At 35.3% G+C, this 18,772-nt stretch overlaps 10 protein-coding genes across 10 annotated transcripts; 8 read left to right on the top strand and 2 right to left on the bottom strand.

The window, feature by feature from the left end:
* Window positions 1–21: 21 nt before the first annotated feature.
* Window positions 22–1,308, top strand: AC631_05198 (uncharacterized protein; the record flags this gene model as incomplete). The annotated part of the gene is made up of 1 exon (XM_015614027.1): window positions 22–1,308. A coding segment is annotated over one exon (1,287 nt), but the record flags the coding sequence as incomplete, so codon positions are not given.
* A 135-nt stretch (window positions 1,309–1,443) lies between these two features.
* On the top strand, window positions 1,444–3,222 carry AC631_05197 (CAP-Gly domain-containing protein; the record flags this gene model as incomplete). Its single annotated transcript, XM_015614026.1, has 1 exon — window positions 1,444–3,222. One exon carries the CDS (start codon window positions 1,444–1,446, stop codon window positions 3,220–3,222), a length of 1,779 nt encoding a protein of 592 aa, XP_015465153.1.
* A 131-nt stretch (window positions 3,223–3,353) lies between these two features.
* AC631_05196 (uncharacterized protein) lies at window positions 3,354–4,247 on the top strand (the record flags this gene model as incomplete). Its single annotated transcript, XM_015614025.1, has 1 exon — window positions 3,354–4,247. One exon carries the CDS (start codon window positions 3,354–3,356, stop codon window positions 4,245–4,247), a length of 894 nt encoding a protein of 297 aa, XP_015465152.1.
* Window positions 4,248–4,414: 167 nt separating this feature from the next.
* On the bottom strand, window positions 4,415–6,088 carry AC631_05195 (uncharacterized protein; the record flags this gene model as incomplete). Its single annotated transcript, XM_015614024.1, has 1 exon — window positions 4,415–6,088. One exon carries the CDS (start codon window positions 6,086–6,088, stop codon window positions 4,415–4,417), a length of 1,674 nt encoding a protein of 557 aa, XP_015465151.1.
* Window positions 6,089–7,687: 1,599 nt separating this feature from the next.
* On the top strand, window positions 7,688–8,332 carry AC631_05194 (uncharacterized protein; the record flags this gene model as incomplete). The annotated part of the gene is made up of 1 exon (XM_015614023.1): window positions 7,688–8,332. One exon carries the CDS (start codon window positions 7,688–7,690, stop codon window positions 8,330–8,332), a length of 645 nt encoding a protein of 214 aa, XP_015465150.1.
* Window positions 8,333–8,905: 573 nt separating this feature from the next.
* AC631_05193 (cytochrome P450) lies at window positions 8,906–10,324 on the top strand (the record flags this gene model as incomplete). Its single annotated transcript, XM_015614022.1, has 1 exon — window positions 8,906–10,324. One exon carries the CDS (start codon window positions 8,906–8,908, stop codon window positions 10,322–10,324), a length of 1,419 nt encoding a protein of 472 aa, XP_015465149.1.
* Window positions 10,325–10,949: 625 nt separating this feature from the next.
* AC631_05192 (uncharacterized protein) lies at window positions 10,950–13,064 on the top strand (the record flags this gene model as incomplete). Its single annotated transcript, XM_015614021.1, has 1 exon — window positions 10,950–13,064. The coding sequence occupies one exon, from the start codon at window positions 10,950–10,952 to the stop codon at window positions 13,062–13,064; it is 2,115 nt and encodes a 704-aa protein (XP_015465148.1).
* A 201-nt stretch (window positions 13,065–13,265) lies between these two features.
* On the bottom strand, window positions 13,266–14,693 carry AC631_05191 (esterase/lipase family protein; the record flags this gene model as incomplete). Its single annotated transcript, XM_015614020.1, has 1 exon — window positions 13,266–14,693. One exon carries the CDS (start codon window positions 14,691–14,693, stop codon window positions 13,266–13,268), a length of 1,428 nt encoding a protein of 475 aa, XP_015465147.1.
* Window positions 14,694–15,776: 1,083 nt separating this feature from the next.
* AC631_05190 (NAD(P)-dependent alcohol dehydrogenase) lies at window positions 15,777–16,835 on the top strand (the record flags this gene model as incomplete). Its single annotated transcript, XM_015614019.1, has 1 exon — window positions 15,777–16,835. One exon carries the CDS (start codon window positions 15,777–15,779, stop codon window positions 16,833–16,835), a length of 1,059 nt encoding a protein of 352 aa, XP_015465146.1.
* Window positions 16,836–17,473: 638 nt separating this feature from the next.
* PHO100 (Pho100p) lies at window positions 17,474–18,475 on the top strand (the record flags this gene model as incomplete). The annotated part of the gene is made up of 1 exon (XM_015614018.1): window positions 17,474–18,475. One exon carries the CDS (start codon window positions 17,474–17,476, stop codon window positions 18,473–18,475), a length of 1,002 nt encoding a protein of 333 aa, XP_015465145.1.
* Window positions 18,476–18,772: the final 297 nt, after the last annotated feature.

The following is an 18,772-nucleotide window of genomic DNA, read 5'->3' as shown; positions in this document are numbered from 1 at the left end:
CCATTTGCTAAATTTGGAAAGGAAACTGACTCTACTTTCAAAATAACTCAATCTCCTGACTCAAGTAATCAAAGTGCTACTTCTAATGAAGAAACTTCGTCGGAAACTCCATTTGAAGAAGAAGTTAATAATGAGACTGATGAAGTCACAGTAATCGAAGATATAGTCCCAAGTCATACTGGTAATAATAAAGAGACTCCAGGATCATTGTTTAAAAGTTTAGAAAATATTGAGAAAGGTGATAAGCAATCAGACTCTGAAGCTTCCAGCCCTGAATCTAGTGAATCTTGGGATGAGTCAGATGATAATATTACATCAAAGCCAAAGGATAATGTTGCAAATCTTCTTGGCTCCATGGATATAAAGACCAATGATAAACCATCTAAGTCAGAACATTTGAATAAATCGAGCACCACTGTTGGAAACACTAAAAACTCTTCTCATTCTGCTACGACACAAGAAAACGTTGATTTGAAAAATGAAAGTTTGACTCCTCCACCTCCTCTTGAATTTTTGATGTATGATGGTATTCTGGGTCCTGTTAAAAGCGAATCTAACATGGTTTCAAAAAAGATTATTGATGTTTACAACGAAACGTGTGGCTATTTGATTATCATGAAGAATAACGTAAAGAGGTTGAGTAAATTTATCGATGATCACGATAGAACTATTGAAGGGTCTGATGACAAGAAATCATTGGAAACACCTGAACTATGGAGATTGTCATCTACTGCTGATATATATCCAATCATTAATCAAGTCAAGCCTACATTATCGAGCATTTTAGAGTCATCGCATGATTTGGATTCATCTTTAACCAAGTTGACTGCGAGAGCCGAAGAAAGTCAGGTACAAAGAGTCAAGATAGACAAATTGTTGAGTCAGCTTTCCCTTTTCGTCAACGAATCAAATTCCTTAGCCCTAACAAGGCGTCCTTTAGATTTCCAGAATGAATCATTACAAACTTCGTTGCGTCAAAAGTTGAGAAAAGTGAAAGATTTGGAAAATGAACTTATAAGTAAAATGATGCCTTTCAAAGCTAGATCGCGGGCAGATGAGAACATCTTGAAGAATTTAGAAAAAGTCATATTCCAAATTAATGAAAGTGCATATGACCACTTGAAAGAAATCAATAGCTTGTCAGTGGAACTATGTGATTTGAAATTACATAATGAAAGCGATTCAGAAGTACCTAAACATAACTCTAACCCACAACGTAATCTAACTTCTGTGAAATGGATCTTAAGTAAGGAATTAAAGGCTAATGACAATTCTTCTCCTAGACTTGTTAGTCTTAAAAGAAAATAATTTACGTATTTGGCACATAAAAGTATATAGCACAATTAATATATTAATACCAACTTTTAATTCTTCCGCGTTGATCGAAATCAAAACAAAAACTTAAAAAGAATCTATTGCAACTGCAACTGCGTATACTAAACAATGGCAGACCATGTTGGTACGAAAGTGTCAATTCCAGGTACTAGAGGACAAGGTATATTAAGATATTATGGTCCTATTGACGGGAAGAATGGTATTTTTGGCGGAATTGAGCTTATAGGGCCCATTGCAGCAGCGAGAGGAAAGAACTCTGGATCCGTAAACGGTGTCCAATACTTCGAAGTTCAACAACCTATGACTGGTTTATTCTTACCTTTCGAACGTTTGAAGTCTGTAAACGCACATTTATCAAGAGAAAGGAGGCCCACGTCTAGTCTCCGTTCTAGTACGCCGGTTGAAGTGGCATCGACACCATCTCCATTGAATCGGGGTCTAAACTCCCTGCTGTCAAGTGACAGCTTTACAACTAAAAATGGACTAATTCGTTCACCTTATTCAGAAAAGCCAATAGTAAATCCTAAACGACATACTTTGAAAGATAATGGAAGCAATACAATTCCCAACTCCAAAAGTTTGTCTGAAACCTCAACATCGACCTTATTGTCAAATGGCGATACGAAATATATTGATTCCATAAAACAGGATACAGAAAAAATAAGGTTAGAGCAAGATTTGAAAGATTTGAGAGGAAAGTATGAAAACAATCAGTTAGAGATGACTGAAAAGATCAAAATATTGAATGATTTACGAAACACTGTTAATGAGATCCAGCCTTTATTGGAAGAGTATGAGAATGATTTATCGGAAAAAGACAAGAAATTACTCAAGCAAAAAGCTGAGTTTGAAAAAGCGAGAGAAGAATGGAGACGAAGTTTAGATCTAATGGTTTCCACTCAACAAGAAAATGAAGAGTATTACGAGCAAAAGATATCAGAATTAAATGCCAAAGTGGAAGAATTTTCAAAAAAAAATGTTAATTTAGAAGATTCAGAAACAAATAAGAGTAATGAACGAAATCTATCTGAGGCTATGCAATCTCCTTCAAGTTCAGAGGTTTCAAATCTTAGGGCAAAGCTTGAGAACTTACAAATGGAGAAATCTGAAATGGAGAAAAGTCTAAATGATAAGGCAAATTTACAAATAAAAGAAATAAATACACTTACCGAAAAGTTGTCTAAGCTTGAGGGAGGAAAGAATAATGAATCGGATAAGTTACAAGGCAAATATGATTCTTTAATTCATCAAATAGAAAGTATGAAAACTGAACTTGATGAATTGAAATCTTCTGAGACTTTACTTAAAACAAGGCTAACAGAGTTACGATCTGATATAATTGAAAAAGACAAATCTATTGAACAATTAAAATCGAACAATTTAAGAGATAACAATGAAATAAGTTCATTAGCGCATCAAGTGAAATCTGTGAAACTAAATGGCGACAATAAAGAAACCCAGAAACCAAAGTCTGATGACTCTAACGAAAATATGCAAAGTAAAATTTATGAATTGGAAAACCAATTGGAAATGAGGCCGACTTTTGAAGAATTGACTGATCTTCAAAATACTATAGAAGAGCTAGATAATTTACACAAAAATGAGCTCAAAGAAAAAGATGAAGCACTAAAGGCTGCTGTGGAGAAGAATAAGGATTTAGAGTTACTGCTTAAAGATGCATTACAAAAGCTTGAAGATACTAACAATAAACTGGACGATCGTTTGGAGAAGCCTGAAATCAAAGGCACTTCTAAGTCAAACGAATTACCTATATACGTTCCCAAAAAGCCCACAGACCCTAGTTCTGGGAAAACTGATTGGTGTGGCCTCTGTGAACGTGATGGACATAGCAGTATTAATTGTCCATATGAAAATGACATGTTTTAGTTTGGTGCATATCATGTAGTAGTCAATGTATATAGATATATAATATGCAGTCTGGGTATTGAGTCATTTTTTCAGACAGTAGTTTTAATCTAAGATATTAAATGTCTTCTGTATTTAGTTATAATTTATAGATGCTGGATTCAAGAAGGTTTAAGCAAGTGGATGTTTTCACAAATAAAAGATTTAAGGGTAACCCAGTTGCTGTATTTTTCGATGCAGACGATTTAAATTCTGAGGAAATGCAAGCAATTGCAAAATGGACAAATTTATCCGAAACTACATTCGTATTGAAACCCACTAATGAGGGGGCTGATTATAATCTTCGTATTTTCACACCTGGAAATGAACTCCCTTTTGCAGGACATCCGACGATTGGATCCTGTTTCGCATTGATTGAAAGTGGTCTTATTCAACCAAAAAATGGAAAATTGATCCAGCAATGTGGTGCAGGACTCGTTGAAATCCTGATTGATGGCGATATTTCTACTCCAAGAGAACTTATTCTTTCGTTTAAGTTGCCTTATTCTTATATAATACCAATTGACTCATCAGTTCACTTGGATCTTGAGAATGCATTAAAGATTCCCTCTGGTTCTTGCTCAACCATTGCATCACCTGTCCTTCTCGACGTTGGCCCTAAATGGCTTACTGTACAATTAGCTGAAGGTGCTGATGTAGTAAATTTAAAGCCTAACTACTCGGAAATTTCAAAATTATCTGAACTCCACCAATGGACAGGAATTGAAGTTTTCGGTAAACATGAAGATGGAACTTATGAATCCAGAAGTTTTGCTCCAGTCATAGGTGTGAATGAGGACCCAGCTTGTGGAAGTGGTGCTGGGGCACTAGGCGCATACTTGTCTCTGATATCAGCTAAAGATACTAAATCTATTGATGTCAAGCAAGGGTGTCAGATTTCAAGAGACGCAAAATTGCGTGTTTCTATTAACACTAGTGGAAACAAACCATCAATTTCAGTAGGTGGACAGGCAGTTACATGTATCATTGGTAATTATGAACCATAGTACATGTGCTTTTAAAAAAAGGAAAGCGGACTAAATGAAACAATTTCAAATTAAAAGCTTAGCTTGCAGAGTAAATATAGTTAAATCTTTTTATTGTATAAAATGCATACTTTACTATATACTCCCGTGTTTGCATAATATGTAACCCTAAAGTTGCCTATCTTAACTTATTGTATACTTATTGAAGACTTCAAATGCCTTTCACCAATATGACTATTGCTATGGTTATGGCTATGGCTATGGTTATGGTTACTGTTTTCAGTCTTAACATCGTCACCCTGGTCATTTCCTTCGTCAAAGGTGATCCAATCAGCAAATCCATCTTCAAATACTCCTTGTAACCTTTTTTCAATCTTAAACAAATTTTTCTCTTCGTCGACTACTTCCTCGAATAGCTTATACTCATCATCTGTTAATAAGCAAGAATCTAATGTTTCAGATAATTTCGTCAGGTTAATGTTTAAACCAATGAATACCAATTCATTTCGCCTATCGTCATGCTTACCACGCATATCTGCTTGAATTAATTTTGCAGCTTCAGGAGGAAACAAGTCCGGGCCTGTCACACCAAACCAGGGAATCCCACCTTTTATAGTTAACATTGGTCCAGCAGAAGACAATTCTCCCCTAATGATATACCTTGATGCCAACCAGAAAAATCCTTTGGAGCGTAACAAGGGACCAAACGGGGACAGCTTTTTATTTTTCAAAATCTGCTTCTCTGATGGTTCAAAATATTCTTCTTCTTCTTCTTCTTCTTCTTCTTCATCCAGGTTCTCATCTTCCAGGTCTTCATTGTCCAATTCATTAGAATCATCTCCTATTTGTGCCTCTTCATCTTCAAATCCTGATTGTTCTATTACGAAGAATTTATCTCTTATCATTTCATAAAAACGCTTTGGATGAAATGGCCTCCGAACCTTATAGACAAAATTATTAATCCCATATTCTTCAGTTTCAGGTTTGGGAGTTAAGGCTGTAGAAGATTTATCACCAAATCCATCCCTTAGAGTCATTTCGTTAATGCTTTGCAACCATCCTGCTGATGTAGATGCTTTCTCAAAGTCATATTTTTCTGTATTGATCACTTCATTAATGTCAATTTTGCAGTAATCAGCATCCAAAATTTTGGCTACGGGATTCAATGACTTTATCATTTTTTTAATCTTCCGTTGCTTTCGCTTTTTAATGGCAGATATTTTATTGATAACAATAACGTCTGAAAATTCTATTTGATCGACCATCAAATCAGTAATTGTTCTTTCTTTTTCTCCTTGTCCATTATCACCATATCTATCAGCTAAAAACTGGGTTGTTTCAATATTTGATAAAAAATTTAAAGCGTCAATAACAGTGACACATGTATCAAGCTTCGTTAATTTGTTCAATCCACCTAGATCAATTATGTCTCTAATAATTTTTTCATCTTCTCGAGGTATTGAACCATCAGATTCTAAAAGCATCTCAGAAAACTCTGTGGTAAACGTTTCAGCAACCTGCATCGGCTCAGATATTCCTGTAGACTCGATGACTATGTAATGAAATTCACCATTTTTTGCCAACTGGATTAGTTCCTCTAGTAAATCACCTCTCAAAGTGCAACAAATACATCCATTTTGCAACTGAATCATTTTTTCTTCCCTTCTATTGACGACATGATTTTTAATTAAAGCGGCATCTATATTTAATTTAGAAACGTCGTTGATAATCACTGCAATTTTTAAAGAATGGTCGGTAGTGAGAATATGTTCAAGTAATGTAGTTTTACCGGAACCTAAAAACCCCGATAATAATGTGATAGGGATTGGTTGTCTGATACTTTCTTTAGTGGGCTCTGGCATTTTTACTTAAATATCCAACTTAAAGATATTCTGGCCATGAATAACTTCATCCTTTTATAGGTCGAATTTTGAAAATACCTTTGAAGTTATATTTTGCAATATTTCTTTTATTCAGGCAAAAAATATTACCCTTTACATTAAGCTGCAAGCTTAGTTACCTGAACATATGCAGTGTTTCATAAAGTGATTACAAACGACTATTTATTATTGGTCGATTCAAGTTTACAATAATGGTTACTACTTCTCTTTCCATCTACCCAGTAACCATTACAGTAGGCAAATTTTAAGAATTGGAAATTACCCAATCCATATATTCAATCCAAATATCTCTATTACAAGATAATGAATGGATAAGACAATCAAAGGATAATATCTAATATCTTATAAAACATAGAAATTTTTCATTGTCCTAAGTCACTAAATAAAAATGAAAACCATCCAGTGTCTACTCGTTTTTATCAAATTTTGTAATATTTATAAAAATTAACAAAATCATTTTTAAAATCATTTTACCTTAATTCTTATTAATTAAAAATACTGACCTCATACTACACTCTTTCTCATCTGATATCAAGAACTTATTTCTATAATATTTCTTAATATAATTTGAAAAGGTATTTGCTTCGTGTTTATAGAGATTGATTTCATTATGTAAGCGCACTATTTGATTTGGGTGCAATTCTTAAGTTCAATAACTCCACTTCAGCAAATGATTATCATCTAATCTATAAACAAAGACGTATACCATACATGAAATGCTAGATGTCATATATAATAAGCCGGTATAGTTGTACTTTGATATACATTTCTTGGTTTTTTTTTCAGCCAGTGTTGGTGAACTATTTATTCCCGCAAGGCCATACTCGGTAAAAAGTCTGATACAGAAGAAGTTTGACTAATTTGTTTCTGAAAGTATTTGTTTTTATGAAGGAATTGTTTTTGTGAAGGAATTGTTTTTGTGAAGGAATTGTTTTTATGTATTTCTATTTTCGTGTGGGAGGGTCCCATATAGTGAATTAAGTTTAAGGCAGTAACCTAGTGACAGTAACCCCGCGAACTTCAATGTTTGTAGTGTCTACAAGAATCAGGTATCAGTGTCAAAGAACTGTCCGATCTGGTTAGGGGACGTTTGCTTGAATTCTAGTCTTCATAAATTATCAAACAATGGTGTTGTTATCGTTAAGTATTTAATAGAAAATTTTAATGTAAGTGGCTTGCAAGCCTCAATTGTGTTTTAGGTTTCAGGTATTTTTAGAATGACCGGACGCAATTATAGATGTCCGTATTTGACTTAAGAACATCATTACTGTTATATACGTCTACATAATCGATTGACAAATACTGTCAGTAGTACATAGCCTCCTGACCCAAGAGTTTTGATTTCCATGGAGATTGTAATCTAAAATGATGAAGTTTTAGTCATCGTAGTGATTATAATTTAGCCGCATGCGTATATTATCTAATCGCAAATACGATAGATTATGAATCCAGCACACTTAAACTTGTTATTAACACTTTATGACCAGGAATATATATAAGTAGTATCATATGCACCAAACTATACCAATGATATAGTATTATCATAATACAATTAATAAAATGGGATTGAAGAACACAATTACTTCAGACAATAGAAATATCAAAACACTTATAAGTCTATTTCCCAGCATGGGCTTAAAAAAGGTCAGACTAAAGAAAACAAATAATTCCAGCGATAGTATTTCAGATGAGGATTATGCCAATACACAGTCCATATCGATATCACGTAGCAGCCTGAGTTCCAGTTCTGCTTCGAGGACTAGAAGATTGAGCTCAGGTACCCACTCAATGCGAAAGGTAAATAGAAGTCAAGCTAAGAGAATTAGCTCTGGAAACATAATTAGTTCACTGCAAGCATTGAAAGGGAAAAATTGCTTTCCCTCTCCCCTTGATACCAGGGTATTTGGCCCCGAGGAGAAATTAGATGGTTATGCGATCTCGGTGACTAGTTTAGATGAAGATGAAACATCCCCATACAAGATAGATATTACTCTAGAAAACCTAACAAGAATAGACAATGTGAAGGACCTAGAAGAGTGTGCTAACAATAAAGTGATACAATTAGATATCATAAATAATCCTGTACATCGCGGAGCTTCACGAATATTTACGGAATTTAACATTTCCCTCTTGTTTAAGTTAATGATCCATGTAATGGTTTATTTGTTCGTGCTTTATATTATACTGAAAAAAGTCTTAGGGTAAGTCACAGATACATTTGTTAGCATACATTACGGAATTTCCATAGAATAAGTGCGAGATGCTATCCGGCATTATATTTGTACTAAATTTAACACTTGCGTACGCTTGTAAATATTGCGTATTATTCTATTCAAAATTTTCTTCAAAAAATTTTGTGTTCGAAAACGTCATACTACATTGAGCATTATAGGGCGATGATTATTTTTCAGCGAAAGACATGCCGCATAAAGATGTCAAGAGATATGCCAAAGCTAATACTTCAAATGCTGCAATATTACTTATGTGATACGACGGAATAATAAGAAAAATCAATACTAATAATTTGATGTAGATTAGTATTTAGAATTAATTACTGGTTTTTTTGAGCACATGCATAATTTTGATCCTATTGTTTATTCATGATGAATAATATGGAATTCAATTGGGCCCTTTTTTAGCAAATCTTATTTTTTATCTTCCTGATTAATAAAATAACCAATGAATTGGTATATAATAGTATTTATAGCGTATATTGTATACAAGCTTATTATTCTGCTTAAGAATTATTGGCTTGCGAGACAATGGGGGTGCAAACCTATGGAAGAATATGGTGGCAGGTTTGGGATCAAGAGTCTTATTAACGTTATCAAAGCTAGAAAGGAAGGGTTTTTGGTGGATTACCAAAAGCAAAAGTACATTGATTCTGATACCGACACCATAAAGTCTAGATTATTTCACAAGCAACTTATTCATACAAAAAACGCAGAAAATGTTAAAGCTGTAGTGGCTACACAATATGAAGACTTTAGTATTGGCAAAAGACATAAGTTTTTTAAACCATTATTAGGTAACGGAATTTTCGCTTCTGAAGGTGAAAGATGGAAACACTCTAGGGCTATGTTGAGGCCTCAGTTTGCTAGAGAACGAGTAGCACACGTTCAAACGTTAGAACCCCATCTTCAAGTGTTTTCTAAACACGTACGTAAATATAACGGGCAAGTATTTGACATTCAGACCTTGTTTCATAAGCTTACAATCGATGCTGCGACGGAGTTTTTGTTTGGAGAATCAGTAGATTCGTTGCGTGATAAATCCATAGGATATCAATCATTGCCGACTGATGTCGACGGAAAAGCTGGCTTCGACGATGCATTCAATATCTCTCAAACTTATATGATGCTGAGAGCGTTGGCACAAGACTTATACTTTCTATTTGATTCTAAAGAATTCCGGGACGCTAATAGAAAAATACATAAATTCACTGGACATTACGTACATAAAGCATTGGAAACTACACAAGAAGAATTAGACGCCAAAAGTAGAGACGGGTACATATTTTTGTACGAATTAGTTAAACAAACAAGGGACCCAGTTGTTATCCAGGATGAATTGCTCAGTATCATGTTAGCTGGTAGAAATACTACGGCAAGTCTTCTCTCATTTCTTTTCTTTGAGTTGGCAAGAAACCCTGAAATTTGGAATAAACTAAAGGAAGAGATATACGAACACTTTGGAGAGGGCGATAATGTTCAACTTGAGAAAATTACATTTGAAGCTATGAAAAAATGTTCCTACTTGAAGTGGGTGATAAATGAAACGTTGAGAATGTACCCTTCTGTGCCCCAAAATTTTAGAGTAGCTAAAAAGGATACTACATTGCCTAGAGGTGGTGGTAAGGATAGGCAGTCTCCAATTTTTGTTCCTAAGGGCCAATTCGTTCTATACACTACATATAGTATGCATAGACTGGAAGCTTATTACGGCAAAGATGCTGATGTATTTAGACCAGAAAGATGGGAAAGCCTTCGAAATATAGGATGGGCTTACATGCCATTTAGCAGTGGTCCAAGAGTTTGTCTCGGACAACAGTTCGCCTTAACCGAAGCATCCTACATTACGATTAGACTAGCGCAGATGTTTCCGGACCTTGAATCCCATGATCCAAACTACCCACCCCGCAAGCTAACCAACTCAACAATGAGACATTTAGATGGCGTGTTTATAAGCTTACATTAAATATGATATTCTGAAAGATAGCCTAAAAGCTTATTGCTTCTTATAGCCATGCTCTTCTCTCATCGGAATTTACTTTGCGGCCATTTCAATTGAAACCATAACCCTAGGCTCTAGCTGTTTTTTTTCGACAGGGATCGTATGCCTCTAATAAACATACCTTCATTAATCTCACAGAACAATCCACTCTCTTGTAATAGCTAGTAGAAGATTCGCCTGAGTGGCCGAGGTCAAGTCCTTTAACAGGGTATTATATACAGGAAAGAACAAACTTTATTATCGCTGGTTCAACGCATCCCGCGGCCCTTACTTCCTAGCATGAGAAACGATACACAAGATTTCCCGACTAAAGACACCCAAATAGAGCAGCAAATACAGCTAAGAACACTGCTACACTATCAATCACTCATCTATATATACACATGTTCAGCTGTAGATTAAATAGTTAATAAGTTGTAGATTACGATCTATACCAAGTTCACTCTAAGACAGCGGCTTAAGTGCGAAAAATGCATGAGATGTATGTTGAAGCTCGGATCCCCTCTTCAATTTGGAAAATATATAAATACTGGGGAAGTTGTGCTTAAAGAATAATAAAGTTTCATAGTATTATAGTATTAAGTAAAATATGACAAGTGTTGCAAAGAATGTTGAATCTTCTGAAGCACCCAATCCTGCTACATTGATTGGGGCTGAACGTAAGGCTGCTGTTTTTAGCCCAGAAATTATGAACTACTTCTTGGAAGGATCCAAAGAGAAGTCAGAAGAGGTGAAAAAATTCATCCAGCAAATGGAAAGAGACCCTATATTAGCTGCTAGCTCAAAGGTTTATGACTTGACTAAAGAACAACAAAGAGAGTTAACTGCACAAAAAATTAACAGGGTGTCCAGATACATCGAAGTTGAGTCATTCGAGGAGTTAGAAAGAAGACTTTCGTTGATCAGTGTGTTTGACCCACAACTCCACACCAGAATAGGGGTCCACTTAGGATTATTTTTGAGTTGTGTCAGAGGTAACGGTTCGTTTGAACAATTGAACTACTGGGCTTTGACCAAAGAAGCGGCATACGTGAAGAATATATATGGTTGCTTTGCTATGACAGAAATAGCGCATGGTTCCAATGTTGCCGGTTTGGAAACCACAGCCACATTTGATCAAGAAAAAGACGAGTTTATCATCAATACTCCACATATTGGTGCTACCAAGTGGTGGATTGGTGGTGCTGCTCATTCTGCCACTCACGCAGCTGTTTACGCCAGATTGATTGTCCATGGAAAAGACTACGGTGTTAAGACATTTGTTGTGCCTTTGAGAGATTCGAACCATGACTTAATGCCAGGTGTCAGTGTCGGAGATATTGGTGCTAAGATGGGTAGAGATGGTATTGATAATGGTTGGATTCAGTTCTCTGCTGTCAGAATCCCAAGATTTTTCATGTTGCAGAAGTTCACCAAAGTCACTGCAGAAGGTAAGGTTACTTTACCACCAAACAATCAGTTATCTTATTCTGCTTTACTTGGAGGTAGAGTTGTTATGGTTAAAGATGCGTTCAGATGGTCATCCAGAGTAATTACCATTGCATTGAGATATGCTGTTGGTAGAAGACAGTTCAAGGCATCTAAGGCTGGTGAAAATGATAAGGAAAACCAATTGTTGGACTATCCATTACATCAACGTCGTTTGATTCCTTTGTTGGCTATGACATATGCTTTTTCTAACGGTTCTAATGTTTTGCAAGAACTTTCTCACAAAACTATGGATGAATTAGATGATGCCGTAGCTGAAGACGATAAGGCAGGTATTGACAAAGGTATTGAAGCAATGAAGTCTTTATTCATTGCTTCTGGATCCTTGAAATCTACCTGTACATGGTTAACTTTGAGCACTATCGATCAATGTAGACAGGCATGTGGTGGTCATGGATACTCAGCTTATTCAGGATTTGGTAAAATCTACAATGATTGGGCTGTGCAATGTACTTGGGAAGGTGACAATAACATTTTAGGAATGTCTATTGGTAAACAATTAGTGAAGAGTATTAGTAGTGTACTTCGTGACGGTCAAAAAATGACTGGTATTCTCGATTTTTTGAATGATTCCAAGAGATATCTCAATAAAGATGTCATTCTTCAAAATGAAGATATGAAGGACACTAGAAAGGTTTTACATGCAGTTGAAGTTGCAATTATTAGAGCGTCAAATCAAGCATTGTCAACTTTGGATGCGCATGATGAAGACTGGGACTTTATTGGTGCAAACTTGGTGCAATTATCAAAGTTATTGGCCCACTTCTTCTTGTTGAAGGCTTTCCTTGATAAAGTGGACTCCATTGAAGAAAAGGAATTAGTTCCTATCTTGGACAAGCTTGCTCAATTGTATTCTGCAACTATAATATTAGAAGAATTCTCAGGTATCTTCTTGACATACTCAGTGGTATCAACTGAATCAATTTCTATCTTGACTGATCAACATATTCCAAAATTATGTAAGGATTTAAGACCACATGTTATTCCATTAACTGATTCTTTCCAATTATCTGATATGATGATCAACTCATCATTAGGTAACTACAATGGTAACATATATGAGAATTACTTTAAGACCGTCAAGGAAGCTAACCCACCATTCAATCATAAAGCTCCATATTCTGCTGACTTGGAAGCGATGTTGCAAAGACCATCCAAAGAAGATAGACAAAGACAAGAATACTCAGATGAAGCTGAAGAAATTTTGTCCAAATAATGAAGTACGTACCCGTTTATATAGCTAAAATGAATTATTTATTTATATTTTGTCCTTATTTAAAGCATTGTAGATTTTATTGAATAAGAGTATTCTAGTTGAGAATTTGAGGTTCAATTTCTATTCTAACAATACAATTTTGATTTAAAATAGTATACAAAAAGCAATTATTACATTCATAAATAATACCTATAGAAATATTTACTGAGCGTAAGACCTTATAGCTGGCTCTTCACGAGTCTTATTGTCGTAACCTATAATCAAAGCAAGAGCTTCAGGAATCAATGCTTCGGTAGCAAGAAGATCAGTGTAGGTTAATCCTTCTGGTACGATTTTTCCACATTCGGTATCTAAATCGATTCTGCTTAACTGACCTGGACCGTCATGAGTCAAAGCATCTACGGCCAAAGCATAACCAACGGGATTATAAAGAGAACCTTCATGGGTATAATATTTTCCAGCAGGTTTATTTGGACATATAGTTTGAACTTCGTTATTTGTAACACCAACATTACGATCATCATTTAAAATTGCAGAAGCACCGTTTCCAGATTGTGGCTGAACAATTTCATCAAATCCAGAGTATATAGAAGTTGTTGGAACATAGGCTGAATCTCCACCATCCGCACGCAAAACTTGAATAAAAGTGGAGTTAAAATCTTGTTGCAAAACGGAAGGAGGACAATCTAACTTCGGGAAAAATGGACAAATAACAGGAACCATTTTGGTTCCTTTGAAATCTGGACTAATAGGGATAAAGTTGCTTACCTTTGAACGAGTAGATATCCAGTATTTCAAAGCCCATTGAGTGTCAAGCCCACCTTGCGACCAAGAAATAATACTCACATTTTTATTATTTGAAATTCCAGATATATAGTTAATGGCATATGCAACATACTCAGCATTGTTTTGAGCATCATCTAACAAATAACCGGGAATATTTAACCATACAGGATCAGCATAGTCAGTGTCCTTAAACAATTTGGCATAGTTGGAAGCATATGTCATACCCCCTTTACTTCCGGTACCAGGAACCAAGACAACTGGATTTTTAGAGCCATTTCCATACTGGTATTCCTCAGGAATTTGAATAGCAGAACGTAGTTGCTTTTCAGAAAAAGAATAAGATGGGTCACCAGATTCAGCTTGAGGATAAACAGATTTCTCTGGTTCCTTAGTATTCTCATTGTCCGAGGAATTGACCTCGTCAGAGAAGCCATCGATATTGCCTGCAATACTACCTGGCTTCAACCCATGTGCCACCATATCAATAGAATCCTTGAATATATCTTTACTATTTTGAAAAAGTTGACCTAAATATTCTTGAACACCCTCTGGAGTTGATAAATCTTCTGTAGGTACAACAGACTTAAGCAAGTCAGCAATAGACTTACCTACCTGTTTCAAGTCCTCAATATCTTGTTTGACACCGTTGTTTATCTTGTCAAAAATTTCACTAATGGCACTCTTAGCCTTATTTTCGCTAGCTTTACCATCATTAATAGCTGAATTAACAATATTATCGACACTTGAGATTAAATCTCTTCTTTCTAATTCCTTTGTTGGGTGTGCATTTATTTCACTGGCCATCAAGGCAGTTATTGCAATTTGAATCAAGCTTACCTTCATCCTTATTTTCCCTAAACTCAAGAGTTAAAATGCCTTTTCAAAGACAGGAATTGGCCTTTTTTATATTAGCAGATACTGCAAGGATGTGATGCAAATTGGGAGTAGAGCCTTATAGTAATTCATTACTGTCATACTAGGTAGAAATCTAAAACTCACCAGCTTCGAAATGAAATTGGCAATAGGATGCATGTTTTGGATTTAAACGGCGAACAACTGAACATAATAGGCAGTTTGGTTACCGCTTTAGTTCACCCTCTTCACATTGGCAAGTTTCGATAACAAAGAAAAGAAGCCTCTGACTAATTTACTTTCTACACTTATTTAAACGAATTGTGGAGTAATACCAAAAATTAACTGTTTTATGTCACCATTTGAAATTAAATTCCCATTATCCTAAAAAAAAACAACCTTCTTACATACCGGTAGAATTTTTCATTAAGCAAGGAGCTAGAACTTCTATTGTTCTATGCGATTCGGAATTAGTAATTCATAATATTACAAGGCAATTTACCGCAGCCGTATTGTATTTTTAATTGTCTGTCGTATTACCGTTAAAACATTCCAGCCAAAACAAAAACAAGAATCATTCAAAGCAAAATTCCTTCCCCCTACGTCTTTCCAGAAAGTGTTATTTAATGCGAATAAGCCTAAGACACTCACAATTTGAATAGCAATAGAAGTATGCGAAATATCATCCACATGTGAATGTTATCATATCGCGGACCGTTGGTAAGTCGAAACTTGCGAATCTCTTGAAGCATATGATAAATTTAACTTGTCGTTCCCAAGTACATGACGAATTCCAGTATAAAATTTAATTTCGGAGGAATCAAGTATTAGTAAAGCCTACAAAAAATATCACCGAATGTTCGGTAAAAACTTATAAGATCAATGAACGGTCCATAAGTGTATAAATCAAAATCAGTTTAGTCTCTACCGAGCCCGATAGTTTTTCCGCGGTAAGTACCCATTGGGGATTTGAGTGGTACAATTCAATATGCTCAGACATATTTAACTTAAATAGATTGCCAGTCTAATTGTCAGACTTCCTCTCCATAAACTCATCATAGACAAGCATTGAATATGACCACTAAACCAAATATTGGAGTTTTTACAAATCCAAAGCATGAGCTATATGTCACAGAAATTGATACCCCACAAGCCGCAGATCTTAATGAAGATGAGGTATTAGTCCATGTCAAATGCACAGGTATCTGTGGTTCAGACATCCACTTTCAAAAACATGGGTGTATTGGACCAACAATGGTGGTCGAAGATGAACATATTTTGGGACATGAGTCATCTGGGGAAGTTTTGGCAGTAGGAAACAAAGTTACCAATTTAAAGCTGGGGGATAAGGTTGCTCTTGAACCGGGTGTTCCATGCAAATCTTGTAAGGAATGCTTAACGGGCAAATATAATGGATGTGAACAGGTTTTGTTCTCGTCGACTCCTCCTGTAGCAGGGTTTTTAAGAAGATACATCAAGCATCCAGCTCAATTTTGTCATAAGATCAATTCTCTCACCTATCAGCAAGGTGCTCTCTTGGAGCCACTTTCAGTTCTGTTTTGTGGTGTGAGACATATTGGCCTTCAGTTAGGACAATCAGTACTTGTATGTGGAGCTGGTCCTATTGGTTTCGTGACAGCAAAATGTGCGGAACTGGCTGGTGCATTTCCTATAGTTGTAACTGATATTGAACAGTCTAAGCTTGACTTCATTAAGAAGGAAATCCCAAGTGTCACCACTGTTCTTGTTGCTGGTTCTTTACAAGAAAATTTGAAAAAGGTGACAACTGATTTAGAGAACTTCGATATTGCAATTGATTGCACGGGTGTTGAATCATCACTCGAACTTGCCACACATGCTCTTGATTTCGGCGGTAAGTTGCATATCATAGGGGTTGGTAAAGAGTTTCAAAAATTTCCATTCATGATCTTGTCTGTGAAGGAAATCCATGTAACTTTCCAATATAGGTATGCCAATACCTGGCCTACAGTTATAAAATTGATGCAAGCTGGAATCATCAATTTGGACAAATTAATTACCCATTCATTTCCTTTGGAGAAAGCTGAAGATGCGTTTAAGTTAGCTGCTGACTCTAAGTCAGGGGCCATGAAAATTATTATAGAAGATGCATAATTTTAGTCTTGTAATATTCAATCGCATTGTCTTTTTAATTCTGAATAATTCTTGTATACTGCTACCATTCACTTTTTAAATAGGATGTATTTTGGATTCTCACGTATGTGTAACAATAGACTACATGCATTTTAAATAGACTTATGATATGCATGTAATTTATGAATAAATGAAATTTAGGCAATAACTTTAAGACTCACTAATCGATATATAGAAAGCAGTCATACAATATAAAACCTGTATGTTTGAGACACATTGCAGCATGTATATCAAATGCACTTTTTTCGGTGTTAGACGTGGGGTTTAATAAAAATCAAATGAAAACATGTAAATGTAGACCCATAGGTAACCTTTCATCGGATTAAGGACCCAAATAAAAAACACTGATAAAATAAAATATGCCATAATACATAATAAATTTGATATGCTGTAGGCACACTAGTCCCAATAAAATAGAATGTTAGGTTGCATTTGCATTATGCACAAAAAATTGCTATGCCCTCGTGTACGTACAAAATATGAAGTCCACGTTTTGCATTTAACGCTTCAATACAGTTGATATGAAGTATAAATAATGATCCCGTTCCTAACCTTCTACAGAGACTTTTCAATCATTAGTGATACTTACTTGCTTCGAAATGTTGAAAACTTTCATAACAATCGCTTTCTTACTCACAAGCGTTCTTTGTAAAAATATTATTTTAACTAATGATGATGGTTTTACTGCAACAAATATTCGTAGCACGTTTAAAGCATTAACAGATGCAGGGCATAATGTGTTATTAGTAGCACCAGTTTCCCAAAGATCAGGTTGGTCTGGTAAGTTCGATGTTCCAGCAACAAAGGAATTGTTAACTGACGGAGAATTTGGCTATGTCCAAAAAGGACAACCATCGTGGGGACACGAAGCTGACAACATGAATATCTGGTACTTCAATGGTACACCAGCTAGTTCTGTGTCGTTCGCATTGAACTATGTTATTCCTCAGTTTTTTAATTCAACAGATGGTAAGGACAACAAAACTGTTATCGACAAAGTTGATTTAGTGGTTTCAGGTCCTAATGAAGGAACCAATTTATCACCAGGTTACTTCACAATTTCGGGTACTATTGGAGCTGCTACAAGCTCTGTTTACAGAGGGATTCCTGCTATTGCATTTTCCGGTTCTAATTCTAATAATTCGTTTTTCAAAGATTCCTTAAATAATGATCCATTAGAACCATCCAATATTTATGCTAAAAAAGTTGTTGAATTCGTTGGTGATCTTTTTGACAAGCAAGGCGATAACTCAGTGTTGCCATTAGGTACTGGTATCAATGTCAATTTCCCAAAAGTTGGTTACGAATCTGATAACGATGGATGTACAAATCCCAAATGGATTTTCTCTAGATTAACTGGTGAAGAAGCAAGTGCACCAGACGTGTACTATGACGAAGAAACAGACTCTATCAAATCTGTTACTGTTCCATTGAAGGGATTAATTAATTGTTTCAATGGTGACTGTTCTTTGCCTTCTGAGAGCTATATTATAGCTAATACTACATGCCAGACATCGGTCAGTGTCTTCAGTATAGATTACGATGCCAATACTGAATTAACTAACTCAGTAAAGACCTTGTTGCAACCTATATTAAGTTAAAACTAAATATTTACATTTCTTCTATACGTGCTATTTTTTCTGTTTCGGTACTTAAAATTTATTTAGAATTTTGAATAGAATAATTATATATTATTTCTTCGGCGTTTTCGCAAAAGTTTGCAACATATTAATTGTTGCAAAATGTTCTATATTCTCGGAAGCATGTAACTTTCAGATCTGCCATAGTAGTAGATACAAAGTATGGTACATGCACAATAGTTCAAAATTAAAATAAGAGAATTTTTATTTTTTCACATTTAATCTATCTTATATACCTCTATAACGCATATTTAATTG

Source organism: Debaryomyces fabryi (genome assembly GCF_001447935.2).
Source record: "Debaryomyces fabryi strain CBS 789 chromosome Unknown contig00179, whole genome shotgun sequence".
NCBI lineage: Eukaryota > Fungi > Ascomycota > Pichiomycetes > Serinales > Debaryomycetaceae > Debaryomyces > Debaryomyces fabryi.
The sequence above is the reverse complement of the archived record's forward strand: the minus strand, read 5'-3'. Positions and strand labels throughout refer to the sequence as shown.